Below are 15,009 nucleotides of genomic sequence, written 5' to 3' on the forward strand. Positions count from 1 at the left end.
CCCTATGAAGAACCATCAACATATCTATTATCAGGTCTGGGTGTGCCTTTAACTTCCCTTCTTTCAGTGCAACCAGGCTGGCAGCAGAGTCTGAACACAAAATTACTCTTTTAGGCCCCACTTCTTCCACCCATCCCAATGTCCACACTAGTGCTAGCATTTCAGCAGAGAAGACTGAAACTCCATCAGACAGCCACCTCCCCTAGTATATCTGAAACAAATCCTGCTCTCCCACTGCCTGGATCCTTTGATCCATCTGTGAAGATACCCAAGTAAGGATCCCAGGCCCACCGCAGATGGGCCACAACCTCACGGAGACCAAATGCATTCCAGGTGACTACCTCATGAAGCTGGTTGAGAGAATGCCTAGTGTGCAAGGCTGTCATCAAGGCAAAGGGTGGTTACTTTGTAGAATCTCAAATATATTTGGGTTTGTTTAACACTTTTTTGGTTACTACATGATTCCATATGTGTTATTTCATAGTTTTGACGTCTATTATTCTACAATGTAGAAATTAGTAAAAATAAAGAAACACCCTTGAATGAGTAGGTGTGTCCAAACTTTTGACTAGTACAGTACACACACACGCACACACACACAAATACAGAGAGAGACACACAGACACACATACAGTTTTCTGTCGACAGGTTGGCATTTCACTGACATTTTCATTGGATAATGACGTGGAATCGCATCTGCCCTTTAAATATTTGAATCCCAGCTGCGATAGATGATGGTTATTTTAGCTTTCAGTGAAGTGCAACACTCGCTACTAGGGAATTCCTGCCAGAGTCGATCAGAGGTAGTGGTGTGTCCGTGTGTGAGAGTGTTCAGGAGAATGGACGAGGCTGAAGTGGAGACAGGTCAGCAGTAGGCTTTATTCACTGCATGGGAAAGATCTTGCAGCATGGGACATAGCTTCCAAAACAAACAACATAACTCACGCACCCCACCGTATCCCATGTACAGAACAGAAACAATTTGACCTGACTGCTTCTACGTGTCCTATATGGCCTTCACAAATACCGCTGTTGTCTGTGTTATCGTGTGTCTGTGTGTGTGTGTGTGTGTGTGTGTGTGTGTGTGTGTGTGTGTGTGTGTGTGTGTGTGTGTGTCTGTGTCTGTGTCTGTGTCTGTGTCTGTGTGTGTGTGTGTGTGTGTGTGTGTGTGTGTGTGTGTGTGTGTGTGTGTGTGTGTGTGTGTGTGTGTGTCTATGTGTGTGTGTGTGTGTGTGTGTGTGTGTGTGTGTGTGTGTGTGTGTGTGTCTGTCTATCGCGTCTATCGCGTTAGAAAAATATATAATTTCAGTCTACCAGTGTGAGCACTTATAAGGACAGGAGAGTTCCACACAGTCAAGTCAAGGCACAAACTTGAAGCGGCACAGCAGAGTACAACAGTGAACAGAACAGTATGACAACACAGAGAAAAGCACTGTACAGGACTACTGATGGTAGAGAAACCACCTGACTTCATAGAGAGGGGGGGAGCGAGAAAAACCAAGAGAGAGACATTAAAAACATAATTTAAACCTTAAATATTTACCAACACGTAAAACAGACTGACCAAGGTCCATTCACAGGGCCAGTGTTTCAGACTAACCAAGGTCCATCCACAGGGCCAGTGTTTCAGACTAACCAAGGTCCATCCACAGGGCCAGTGTTTCAGACTAACCAAGGTCCATCCACAGGGCCAGTGTTTCAGACTAACCAAGGTCCATCCACAGGGCCAGTGTAACAGACTAACCAAGGTCCATCCACAGGGCCAGTGTTTCAGACTAGCCAAGGTCCATACACAGGGCCAGTGTTTCAGACTAACCAAGGTCCATCCACAGGGCCAGTGTAACAGACTAACCAAGGTCCATCCACAGGGCCAGTGTAACAGACTAACCAAGGTCCATCCACAGGGCCAGTGTTTCAGACTAACCAAGGTCCATCCACAGGGCCAGTGTAACAGACTAACCAAGGTCCATCCACAGGGCCAGTGTTTCAGACTAACCAAGGTCCATCCATAGGGCCAGTGTGTCAGACTAACCAAGGTCCATCCACAGGGCCATTGTTTCAGACTAACCAAGGTCCATCCACAGGGCCAGTGTAACAGACTAACCAAGGTCCATCCACAGGGCCAGTGTAATAGACTAACCAAGATCCATCCACAGGGCCAGTGTAATAGGAACACAGTGTTTTAGTACAAAGTTTTTAAGCTACTCGTTGCATCATATCGTACTGTGTGTGTTATCATTGTTATCCAGTGTGTTAAATGGCTAATGAACTGCTTCCGATGTTATTAAACTGTACCCCGACATTTCAAATGCTCTGAGAGTGGTTTATTTCACAGGTGATGCATATTATTTGTTTCTCCATGTTTCTTTCAGAAAACAATGCATATATTTAGTGTAAAAATCCTCTGAAAATATTAGACTGCCATCCACACACCTTCAAGGTTATCTTCCTAGCATCTGGGAGCGTCTTACTTTTGTCATTATAAAAGCCTCCATTGTCTAAATAGCACACATGCCCTCCTATTCACCAGGAAAGCTTGTCAAAGATTTTATGAAGAAATCACTGTGAAAAACACATCTACTCAAGTATGTGGGTGTGGTGAAAATGTCTTGTTCCTGTACATAACATTAGACGCTTTAACCATTGTTTGTCCACTTCAGAAGATGTGTTTTCTCCCTACTCGTCTGGTCGCCTCATTTTCTATGTAAAAATCAATCAAATGATCACAGTGCTCTTTTCTTTAGCCCCCTCTCTCTTCTCCCCTGAGCGAGCTGCATGTGTTATGTTCTGGTAAATAAGTGCTTTCAAATCCAGCATGTAGTTAATAGTCAGAGCACATGTAGCACTGCATAGTGAAGGCTGTTTTACAGACCGAAAATTATAAATTTTACCAAAAATGACCATCACTTGTTTTGAATACAGTGCAATCTGTAGTTTCATTTCTGACCAAAAATTCAAGAAAAGGAAAACAAGTTTTGAGTGTATGCTTGGTTGTGCCGTCACACGGGACTGAAAGTAGACTGCACCTTTACTGGGTTGACTTCCTACTGTATGCTTGGTTGTGTTCCTGAGTATGAAGCATACAGTTAAATCTGGGATTTAGTTCATAGATTGAACCCAGACAGTTCACTTTCTAAGTGTACTTTACTGTTATCATTATTATTATTATAACATTGCCTCGTTATATTTCTCGTCAATAGTGCATTTGATATATTAACGTATTTCCTCTGTAATTCATTCATTCTAATAATTACAATCATTTCTCTCTAAAAATACATTTATATTTGAATAAGTGTACTGCTCTCTTGGTCTGGGTGTTCAGATCTTTGGTGTGCTCCACTGTTCTCTAAATGCAGGCTAACTTCTGCCAGGGCCTCAGAACGGCTATGACTGGTCTCAGTGAAGTACAACTGCTATTCTTGCATTCGTCAAACTTTTCACCTAAATCCAATTAAATGAGTTCACAGAGCCCTAAAACCTGACTGTTAAAAATCGAAGCGTCTTTCACAGAGTGGTTGGTCATTAATTCTACATCCAACAACAAGAGAGTTCGCAGGCATTATTATCTAACAAGATTGGACCGAAGAACAGGTGAGTATATTGACCTTTCAGTGACTCAGTCCACACAACAACAGTTGTAGTTCTACAGAGAATCTATTGTTATTGTTCAAGACACTTTGCAAGTTTTTTTTTTTTTTCATCTTGTCAGATTTTCTGCGTCAAAAGGAATCCATCTTGTATCCCGACCTCGGTTCTGCTCTGAAAGAAAACCTCACAGTCAAATGCTGCATCTCTGATTCCCCGCAGAGAGAATGTAGTCAGAACATGGTCCCTGCCATATCAGCAGTGGATAGAGGTGGCAGCAGTGTCTGTCCAGCAGTGTCACTGTCATTTGGCAGGCAAGGGAGGGGGGGGGGGGGGGGGGTAGACACAAAGGACTCATGTCCCAGGCCGGTGCACTCACAAAAACACATCATTATGTTAGTATATTAAGGAGGTATATAAAAAGGTCCATCCATGAGTTAACATCCTCATTTTAGCCTGGAGTAATTCCTGTTGCTGTGTGTGTGTGTGTGTGTGTGTGTGTGTGTGTGTGTGTGTGTGTGTGTGTGTGTGTGTGTGTGTGTGTGTGTGTGTGTGTGAGTGAGTATGTGTGCTAACTGGTCACACCATGTTGCCCTGTGTGCCAGTGGTTCCAGGCAGTAAAGGCACAGCCACTTCACTCTGCTCCACACTCTCTGTCTCCACCTCTGTCTCTACCACTGTCTCTCCCGGAGCACTCCTGTTGGCTACTGCCTCCATCTTCTTAGCCAGGTAGTCATCTAACTGGCTGCTCTTCTCCAGCCCTCCTTCCTCTAGCTCCTCCTCCAGCTGTACATAGGGGCTGTGTTTCAGGTGGTTGGGCAGGCAGGGCACCAGATGCACTTGTCCGTTGTCACCCAGCATGTTCACGCACGTGTAGAAGCCCTGGGTGGATGATGGGGGTGGGGCCTGCTGGTCCGGAGGCGGGACAGGGGTGGGATCCACCATCATGCTGTAGTCAGTGCCCGGGAAGACCAGAAGCTCTGACTGGTCGGGGTTTGCTGTTGGCCATTCCCACGGGGTCGGGAAGGCTTCCACTGGAGCCTGACAGTAAGGGGCGGGGACTGGGGTGTAAGAGGCGGGGACTGGGGTATAAGGGGCGTGGCTGGAGGTGGTCTGGACCAGTAGTTGGCTGTGGATGGCCATATCATAATCCTCCTTCCGGACTGCTAGGATCCCCAGGGGAGCCTGGAGAGACTGGTTGTTGTCCATGCTGACAGAGTCCCAGACCTCCTCCTCGCTGTAGCTTGGGGGCTTATAGCCATGGAAGGAGATGAAATGACGGTTGATCTCATCAAAGCCCCCTTTCTGAGAGAGAAGGAAGGAGGAGAAAGATGAAAAGGAGGGAGGAAAAAAGGAGAAAGGAAGGTGAGGGGATAGAGAAGATAGGAAGGGGAGGGGTTAGAGAAGATAGGAAGGGGAGGGGACAGAGAAGATAGGAAGGGGAGGAGACAGAGAAGATAGGAAGGGGAGGGGAAAGAGAAGATAGGAAGGGGAGGGGATAGAGAAGATAGGAAGGGAAGGGGATAGAGAAGATAGGAAGGGGAGGGGAAAGAGAAGATAGGAAGGGGAGGGGATAGAGAAGATAGGAAGGGAAGGGGATAGAGAAGATAGGAAGGGGAGGGGACAGAGAAGATAGGAAGGGGAGGGGACAGAGAAGATAGGAAGGGGAGGGGACAGAGAAGATAGGAAGGGGAGGGGATAGAGAAGATAGGAAGGGGAGGGGATAGAGAAGATAGGAAGGGGAGGGGATAGAGAAGATAGGAAGGGGAGGAGACAGAGAAGATAGGAAGGGGAGGGGACAGAGAAGATAGGAAGGGGAGGGGGTAGAGAAGATAGGAAGGGGAGGGGACAGTGAAGACAGGAAGGGGAGGGGTTAGAGAAGATAGGGGATAGGAAGGGGAGGGGTTAGAGAAGATAAGAAGGGGATTGATGGATAAAAAAACAAAAACAACTCAGTGAAGCTTGAGTGAACAGTGAGTTGTTATAAGTCACCAGGCTGGTGTGTGTGTGTCTGTCTGTCTGTCTGTCTGTCTGTCTGTCTGTCTGTCTGTCTGTCTGTGTGTGTGTGCGTGTGTGTGTGTCTGCGCGTGTGTGTGTGTGTGTCTGCGCGTGCGTGTGTGTGTGTGTGTCTGCGCGTGCGTGTGTGTGTGTGTGTGTGTGTGTGTGTGTGTGTGTGTGCGTGTGTGTGTGTGTGTGTGTGCATGAGTATGTGTGTGTGTGTATTTACCTTCAGAAGCAGGGGATTGATGCCTCTGATGCGTGGTTTGGGAATTGGAGGCAGAAGGAATGTTTTTATCCTACACCAAAGACAGGGATCAGAGAGAACCATCAATACACTTTCTACATTTATATTTAATGATATTACAGCCTATACAGCATGTGTCTGTAATATAGAAGGGTTTATATATCAATACAAGATCACTCCTGCACACATTTATCTCCTTTACATCCTTTATGTGATGAATAAAACACTGTATCTTAAGTCTTTGAAAAAAATCAAACATGCATTTGATGTTTACATAATTGTTTACATCGTTGTTTACGTGTGTGTGTTTCCCTACCTCTTGCCCTGTAGGATAATTCCAAAGCCGATGACTAGCAACAACATGACCCCAACACCGGTCACCAAAAGCAGAGCCAGCAGCTTATCTGTAAGGGACAAAGACAGCACACATCTAGATCATTCCGTATGCCATATTACTCCATTCCATATGCCATATTACTCCATTCCATATGGGTCATATAACAGTGCTTCAGATTAGGAGTTGACTGTGGGTAGGTGCAGACAGTAACTGAATCATCAGACAGTTAAGAGTCCCTACCGGGGGTAGATTTGACTGGGACACAGAGTAGGACAGGGGTGCTCCACTTGCTCCAGAGGCCGTTGTTGCGGGAACGGCATCTCACCCTGACAATGTACTCTCCTACCGGCAGATCCAGCAGCTCCAGACAAGGCTCTCTCAGCAAGCCCTTCACCTGCAGACACACAGGGGGCGATAGTGAGCTGTCAGTAGCAGTTACAGTACACATACATCATTTAGCAGATGCTCTTATCCAGAGCAATTTACAGTAGTGAGTACATACAATTTCATACATTTTTCATACGGGTCCCCCATGGGAATCAAACCCACAACCCTAGCGTTGCAAGCACCATGCTATACCAAATGAGCTACACGGGATAGAGGTGACAGAAGGTGATGAGTAGTGTGATACTGGTTAAAGTGACAGTTTAAAAATCCGATACTGTTGAAATAATATGGTACTGTTTAAAAAAAGATGTTTCACCGTTCAGCCAGACTAAACCATGAAGCCATAGAGAGCTGCTGCGTTTCTGTTTGTTTCTGTTCTTTCTCTTCTCTCATCTGACAAAGAGCCAGGATCATCGGTCGTAACGTGGGTAACAGACAAACTCCCGGTTTAACTGTGAAATAAGCACATCTTCCTCTTAAAGAATCAATCAAGGACATGACATGCTTCCCACGTCACAAGCTTAACACCCTCAAATGGAGTTGATAAACACTGCACCTACACCCCTCTCTCTCTCTCTCTTTCTCTCTCTCTCTCTCTCCCTCTCTCTCTCTCTACCTTCCAGTTGTTGGGCTCGGTGATGCGTCGGTACTGCAGCTCGAAGACCAGGGTGATCCAACCGTACTGGATGTGGGAGGGATTGGGGTAAACCCAGGACACCATGGCGGTGCGGCCAGCTTCCTCCTCCGTCTCGTTCAACAGGGTGTAGGTCAAGTTAACCGGAGCCTCTGTCTCCACTGCAGACAGACAGACAAGAAAACTGCATGGTGTGGGCTTGTTATGGTTGTATGCTTCACAGGGAGAGAAGAAGAGCTAGAACGTAAATAGAGAAACAATGAGATGGGAGGATGGTGAAAGGAAAAGACCTAGGCTGGCAGTCAGGGGGAGGGGAGAATACACAATGAACAGCAAACAGGATGTGGAGGGACAACAGAGACAATAAGCAACATGCTGAGGTAATGGAGAAGTAAGGGGGACAGAATGTGTCTGATGGGATCAGATGTGCCCTGCTGGGAGGGGACTAACTCCCATTGGACTGGGTTGAAATGAGGAAGAGCTGACGTCACATAAACAGGGAGAGGAGGTGTGGCCGACGCCAGACACACAGGAAGAGACATCGCAAATATCAGACACAACAGTGGGTTAACACAACAGTTGTAGGTTGAGCCGAAATAGCACCCTATTCCATATACTATAGTGTACTGAAATAGCACCCTATTCCATATACTATAGTGTACTGAAATAGCACCCTATTCCATATACTATAGTGTACTGAAATAGCACCCTATTCCATATACTATAGTGTCCTGAAATAGCACCCTATTCCATATAATATAGTGTACTGAAATAGCACCCTATTCCATATACTATAGTGTACTGAAATAGCACCCTATTCCATATACTATAGTGTACTGAAATAGCACCCTATTCCCCTCTGCGCCTGAGACCCCCATGCACCTCCATGGCCCAGTGTATCCTGTGCCTGCTCCACACACCAGGCTTCCAGTGCATCTCCCCAGTCCGGTGAGACCTGTTCCGGTTCCACGCACCAGGCCTCCAGTATGTCTCCCCAGCCTGGTAAGGCCTGTGGCAGCTCCACGCACCAGGCTTCCAGTACGTCTCCTCAGTCCGGTGAGACCTGTTCCGGCTCCACAAAGGAAGCCCTCAGTGATGATCCATGGCCCGAAGCCTCCAGTGATGATCCATGGCACGAAGCCTCCAGGGATAATCCGCAGTCCGGAGCCTCCAGCGACGGTCCCCAGGCCGGAGACTACAGAGGTTTCCCAGTCCGGGGTCGGCGACGAGGGTCCCCGCACCAGAGGCGCCACCAAAGTGGGGGGAACCAGAGATGGAGCGGGGTCTATGCCCTGACCACAGAGAGACATTTTATTTCTCTATTTGGTGAGGTCAGGGTGTGATGTGGGGTGGGCATTCTATGTTTTGTATTTCTTTGTGTTTGGCTGAGTGTGGTTCTGTCACGTTCTGACCTTTATTTCCTTTGTTTTGTCTTTATTTAGTATGGTCAGGGCGTGAGTTGGGGTGGGCAGTCTATGTGTGTTTTTCTATGTTTTTTCATTTCTATGTTTGGCCTGATATGGTTCTCAATCAGAGGCAGCTGTTTATCATTGTCCCTGATTGAGAACCATATTTAGGTAGCCTGGGTTTCAATGTTGGTTTGTGGGTGTTTGTTGCCACACGGTACTGTTTCGGTTTGGTTATTTCACGTATTAGTTTATTGTTTTTGTATTTCATAGTGTTCAGTGCTTTTCTTATTAAAATCGTCATGAACACTTACCACGGCGCATCTTGGTCCGATCCTTACTCCTCTTCAGACGAAGAGGAGGAAATCTGCCGTTACAGAAACACCCACTAACAGAGGACCAAGCGGCGTGGTAACGGGCAGCAGCAGCAGCAGCAGCAGGAGAGGCAACGATATCTGGACTATGTTACTAGTTGGGAGGAGATAGACAGGTGGTCGGTCGACCCAAGGAGAGTGCCGGAGCCCGCCTGGGATTCTCTGGAGCAGTGTGAGGAGGGATACCGGCGAATGGAGTCAGCACGGCGGCGCGGAAGGAAGCCCGAGACGCAGCCCCAAAAATGTCTTGGGGGGGCACACGGGGAATTTCTATGTTTGGCCTGATATGGTTCTCAATCAGACGAAGAGGAGGAAATCTGCCATTACAGGTTCCCAATCAGAGGCAGCTGTCGATCGTTGTCTCTGATTGGGAATCATACGTAGGTAGCCTTTTTCCCACCTATGTTGTGTGATCTTGTTTTTGTACAGCTATTGTAGCCTACGGAACAGTACGTTCGTTTTGGTTTCACGTTGTTGTTTTGTTGCTGGTTCTCATAACTTCTTCGATATAGGGGTTGCTCTTTTAATTTTTGGATGAAAAACGTTCCCGTTTTAAACAAGAGATTTTGTCCCGAAAATATGCTCGACTATGCATATAATTGACAGCTTTGGAAAGAAAACACTGATGTTTCCAAAACTGCAAAGATATTGTCTGTGAGTGCCACAGAACTGATGTTACAGAAAAAACCCAGATAAATATACAATCAGGAAGTGCTGCATTTTTTGAAACCGCCTCATGGCAATGACTCCTTATATGGCTGTGGAGGAGCTAGGAGTCAGCTTACCTTTTCCACGTTTTCCCCAAGGTGTCTGCAACATTGGGACATTTGTAGGCATATCATTGGAAGATTGACCCTAAGAGACTACATTTACCAGGTGGTCGCTTGGTGTCCTCCGTTGCAATTATTGCGTAATCTCCAGCTGCAAGTACTTTTCCGTTTGCTACTGAGGAGAAACCCAACTGCCACGAAGGATTTATCATCGAATAGATATGTGAAAAACACCTTGAGGATGATTCTAAACAACGTTTGCCATGTTTCTGTCGATATTATGGAGTTAATTTGGAAAAAAGTTTGGCGTTGTAGTGAATGAATTTTCGTTTTTTTTTCTTAGCCAAAAGTGATGAACATAACGGCGGGATTTCTCCTACACAAATAATATTTTTGGAAAAAATTAACATTTGCTATCTGAGAGTCTCCGCATTGAAAACATCCGAAGTTCTTCAAAGGTAAATTATTTTATTTGAATGCTTTTCTTGTTTTTGTGAAAATATTGCCTGCTGAATGCTAGGCTTAATGCTATGCTAGGCTATCAATACTCTTACACAAATGCTTGTGTAGCTTTGGTTGAAAAGCATATTTTGAAAATCTGAGATGACAGTGTTAACAAAAGGCTAAGCTTTTGTTTCAATATATTTATTTAATTTCATTTGCGATTTTCATGAATATAAAAACTTGCGTTATGCTAATGCGTTATAGTTGAAGTATTTTTCTGTCGATTTCTCAGCCAAGCAGGATGAACAAACGTGACGTTTTTCGCCTACAAAAATATTATTTTTGGAAAAAAGGAACATTTGCTATCTAACGGAGTCTCCTGAGTGAAAGCATCTGAAGTTCTTCAAAGGTAAATGATTTAATTTGGTTGCTTTTCTTATTTTTGTGAAAATGTTGCCTGCTGCCAGCACAGCCTAGAATAGCATTATGCCATGCTAAATTTACACAAATGCTTGTCTAGCGTTGGCTGTAACGCATATTTTGAAAATCTGAGATGACAGTGTTGTTAACAAAAGGCTAAGCTTGTGTTTGAATATATTTATTTAATTTCATTTGCGATTTTCATGAATAGGAAAGTTTGCGTTATGGTAATGTGCTTGAGGCTATGATTACGCTCCCGGATACGGGATTGCTGGTCGCTAGAGGTTAAATAAATATATGCTGACCACAAATTACGCTGCGCCTTGGTCTCCTTCAAACAACGCATGTTACAATCACCCTGTACCTATATCAGCCACGTCCAGACAGTGGTCCTTGGAGCTGAACACTCCGTGGGAGGTCCTGGCCATCACGTTCATGCAGTATATGGTCCAGATGGATGTGTGGCCACTGTCAAAGTGACAACTGTTGGGGCCGCCCGTTACATAGTCTGGACACTCACGCCTCGGGCCCTTTCTGTGACAAACAAGAAAGGAATGATATGGTCAATTCAATTCAATTGAATTGGATACATTGTTACTACACGATGTGATAGAATGAAAATACCTGCCTTTACTGAGAAAAAAAGACTTGAAATTAAAAACTAGTGTTAGAATATTTCAAGGTGTTTTTTAATGAATGCAGGATTTTATCCACTACCAATCCTGCAACAAGGAGAGTACAATGTGTGTATATATATATATATATATATATATATATATATATATATATATATATATATATACACACATTGTACTCTCCTTGTTGCAGGATATATATATATATATATATCGTACATGGTGTGTATATATACAGTATATAGTACATGGTGTGTGTATATATATATATATATATATATATACACTGCTCAAAAGGGAACACTAAAATAACACATCCTAGATCTGAATGAATGAAATATTCTTATTAAATACTTTTTTCTTTACATCGTTGAATGTGCTGACAACAAAATCACACAAAAATTATCAATGGAAATCAAATTTATCAACCCATGGAGGTCTGGATTTGGAGTGACACTCAAAATTAAAGTGGAAAACCACACTACAGGCTGATCCAACTTTGATGTAATGTCCTTAAAACAAGTCAAAATGAGGCTCAGTAGTGTGTGTGGCCTCCGCGTGCCTGTATGACCTCCCTACAACGCCTGGGCATGCTCCTGATGAGGTGGCGGATGGTCTCCTGAGGGATCTCCTCCCAGACCTGGACTAAAGCATCCGCCAACTCCTGGACAGTCTGTGGTGCAACGTGGCGTTGGTGGATGGAGCGAGACATGATGTCCCAGATGTGCTCAATTGGATTCAGGTCTGGGGAACGGGCGGGCCAGTCCATAGCATCATTGCCTTCCTCTTGCAGGAACTGCTGACACACTCCAGCCACGTGAGGTCTAGCATTGTCTTGCATTAGGAGGAACCCAGGGCCAACCGCACCAGCATATGGCATATGGTCTCACAAGGGGTCTGAGGATCTCATCTCGGTACCTAATGGCAGTCAGGCTACCTCTGGCGAGCACATGGAGGGCTGTGCGGCACCCCAAAGAAATGCCACCCCACACCATGACTGACCCACCGCCAAACCGGTCATGCTGGAGGATGTTGCAGGCAGCAGAACGTTCTCCACGGCGTCTCCAGACTCTGTCACGTCTGTCACGTGCTCAGTGTGAACCTGCTTTCATCTGTGAAGAGCACAGGGCACCAGTGGTGAATTTGCCAATCTTGGTGTTCTCTGGCAAATGCCAAACGTCCTGCACGGTGTTGGGCTGTAAGCACAACCCCCACCTGTGGACGTCGGGCCCTCATACCACCCTCATGGAGTCTGTTTCTGACCGTTTGAGCAGACACATGCACATTTGTGGCCTGCTGGAGGTCATTTTGCAGGGCTCTGGCAGTGCTTCTCCTGCTCCTCCTTGCACAAAGGCGGAGGTAGCGGTCCTGCTGCTGGGTTGTTGCCATCCTACGGCCTCCTCCACGTCTCCTGATGTACTGGCCTGTCTCCTGGTAGCGCCTCCATGCTCTGGACACTACGCTGACAGACACAGCAAACCTTCTTGCCACAGCTCGCATTGATGTGCCATCCTGGATGAGCTGCACTACCTGAGCCACTTGTGTGGGTTGTAGACTCCGTCTCATGCTACCACTAGAGTGAAAGCACCCCCAGCATTCAAAAGTGACCAAAACATCAGCCAGGAAGCATAGGAACTGAGAAGTGGTCTGTGGTCACCACCTGCAGAACCATTCCTTTATTGGGGGTGTCTTGCTAATTGCCTATAATTTCCACCTGTTGTCTATTCCATTTGCACAACAGCCTGTGAAATTTATTGTCAATAAGTGTTGCTTCCTAAGTGGACAGCTTGATTTCACAGAAGTGTGATTGACTTGGAGTTACATTGTGTTGTTTAAGTGTTCCCTTTATTTTTTTGAGCAGTGTATATACAGTATATAAAGCCTGGTGTGTGTATATATACAGTATATAAAGCCGGGGGTGTGTGTATATATACAGTATATAGTACCCGGTGTGTGTATATATACAGTATATAGTACCCGGTGTGTGTATATACAGTATATAGTACCTGGTGTGTGTGTATGTATATACAGTATATAGTACCTGGTGTGTGTGTATGTATATAGTACCTGGTGTGTGTATGTATACAGTATATAGTACCTGGTGTGTGTATGTATACAGTATATAGTACCTGGTGTGTGTATGTATACAGTATATAGTACCTGGTGTGTGTATATACAGTGCCTTTGGAAAGTATTCAGACCCCTTGTCTTTTTCCACATTTTGTTACGTTACACCCTTATTCTTAAATTGATTAAATAAAAATAATCCCTCAGGAATCTACACACAATACACCATAATCACACATTTTTGCACATTCATAAAAAACAAAACAGAAATACCTTATTTACATAAGTATTCAGACCCTTTGCTACGAGACTCGAAATTGAGCTCAGGTGTACCCTGTTTCCATTGATCGTCCTTGAGATGTTTCTACAACTTGGAGTCCACTTGTGAAAAATTCAATTGATTGGACATGATTTGGAAAGGCACACACCTGTCTATATAAGTTACCACAGTTGTCAGTGCATGTCAGAGCAAAAGCCATGATGTCTAAGGAGTTGTCTGTAGAGCTTCGAGACAGGATGCGTCGAGGCACAGATCTGGGGAAGGGTACCAAAACAGTTATGCAGCAATGAAGGTCCCCAAGAACACAGTGGCCTCCATCGTTCTGAAATGGAAGAAGTATGGAACCACAAAGACTTTTCCTAGAGGTGGCCGCCCAGCCAAACTGAGCAATCGGGGTAGAAGGGCCTTGGTCTGGGAGGTGACCAAGAACCCAATGGTTACTCTGAATGAGCTCCAGAGTTCCTCTGTGGAGATGGGAGAACCTTCCAGAAGGACAACCATCTCTGCAGCACTCCACCAATCAGGCCTTTATGGTAGAGTGGCCAGACGGAAGTCACTCCACAGTAAAAGGCACATGACAGCCAGCCTGGAATTTGCCAAAAGGCACCTAAAGCACTCTCAGACCATGAGAAACAAGATTCTCTGGTCTGATGAAACCAAGATTGAACTCTTTGGCCTGAATGCCATGCGTCACGTCTGGAGGAAACCTGGCATCACTCCTATGGTGAAGCATGGTGGTGGCAGCATCATGCTGCGGGGATGTTTTTCAGCGGCAGCAACTAGGAGACAAGTCAGGTTTGAGGGAAAGGTGAACAGAGCAAAGTACAGAGAGATCCTTGATGAAAACCTGCTCCAGAGCACTCAGGACCTCAAACCGGGACAAAGATTCACCTTCCAACAAGACACCGACCCTAAGTACAATGCAGGACTGGCTTTGGGGACAAGTCTCTGAATGTCCTTTAGAGGCCCAGCCAGATCCCGGACCTGACCCAGATCTAACATCTCTGGAGAGACCTGAAAATAGCTGTGTTTTCGCTTTGTCATTATGGGGTATTGTGTGTAGATTGAGCAGGATTTTTACAAATGTAATCCATTTTAGAATAAGACTGTAACTTAATAAAATGTGGATCAAGGGGTCTGAATACAAATGCATTGTACAGTAATAGTACGTACTCTAAGGAGTAGGTGAGGCTGTAGGTGATGTTGTCGCCACTCTCTGAGTTGTTGTCAAGGGGATGCCACCAGCAGGTGAAGACCTCCATGTTGGGCGAGCGGCAGTAGTAGATGTGGGGCCGGGTCGTCACGGCAACAGCACCTGGGGGATAAAACGAGAGGTTAATGACTCTAACCATCTCTATGGATATCTGCATTCACTGTCGGCTTTTTCTAACAGACTGATATATTTTTCTATGCACTGTTCTGGTG

General features: G+C 45.4%; 1 protein-coding gene across 3 annotated transcripts in view; it reads right to left on the bottom strand.

Annotated features, from left to right (window-relative positions):
* Positions 1 to 855: 855 nt before the first annotated feature.
* LOC110513917 (uncharacterized) overlaps positions 856 to 15,009 on the bottom strand; it is a 99,239-nt gene continuing 85,085 nt past the window's right edge. For all 3 annotated transcript variants that reach the window (XM_036951305.2, XM_036951303.2, XM_090207694.1), the window contains exons 15-21: positions 14,758 to 14,899; positions 10,967 to 11,136; positions 7,171 to 7,349; positions 6,408 to 6,561; positions 6,147 to 6,234; positions 5,813 to 5,882; positions 856 to 4,890 (exon numbers count right to left, since the gene is read on the bottom strand). In XM_036951305.2, the coding sequence (XP_036807200.1) occupies positions 4,165 to 4,890; positions 5,813 to 5,882; positions 6,147 to 6,234; positions 6,408 to 6,561; positions 7,171 to 7,349; positions 10,967 to 11,136; positions 14,758 to 14,899 (1,529 nt within the window). In that variant the 3' untranslated portion in view covers positions 856 to 4,164. The remainder of the gene's footprint in view (positions 4,891 to 5,812; positions 5,883 to 6,146; positions 6,235 to 6,407; positions 6,562 to 7,170; positions 7,350 to 10,966; positions 11,137 to 14,757; positions 14,900 to 15,009) is intronic.

Source organism: Oncorhynchus mykiss, chromosome 18 (genome assembly GCF_057628025.1).
Source record: "Oncorhynchus mykiss isolate SJ-2025 chromosome 18, ASM5762802v1, whole genome shotgun sequence".
Classification (NCBI taxonomy): Eukaryota; Metazoa; Chordata; class Actinopteri; order Salmoniformes; family Salmonidae; genus Oncorhynchus; species Oncorhynchus mykiss.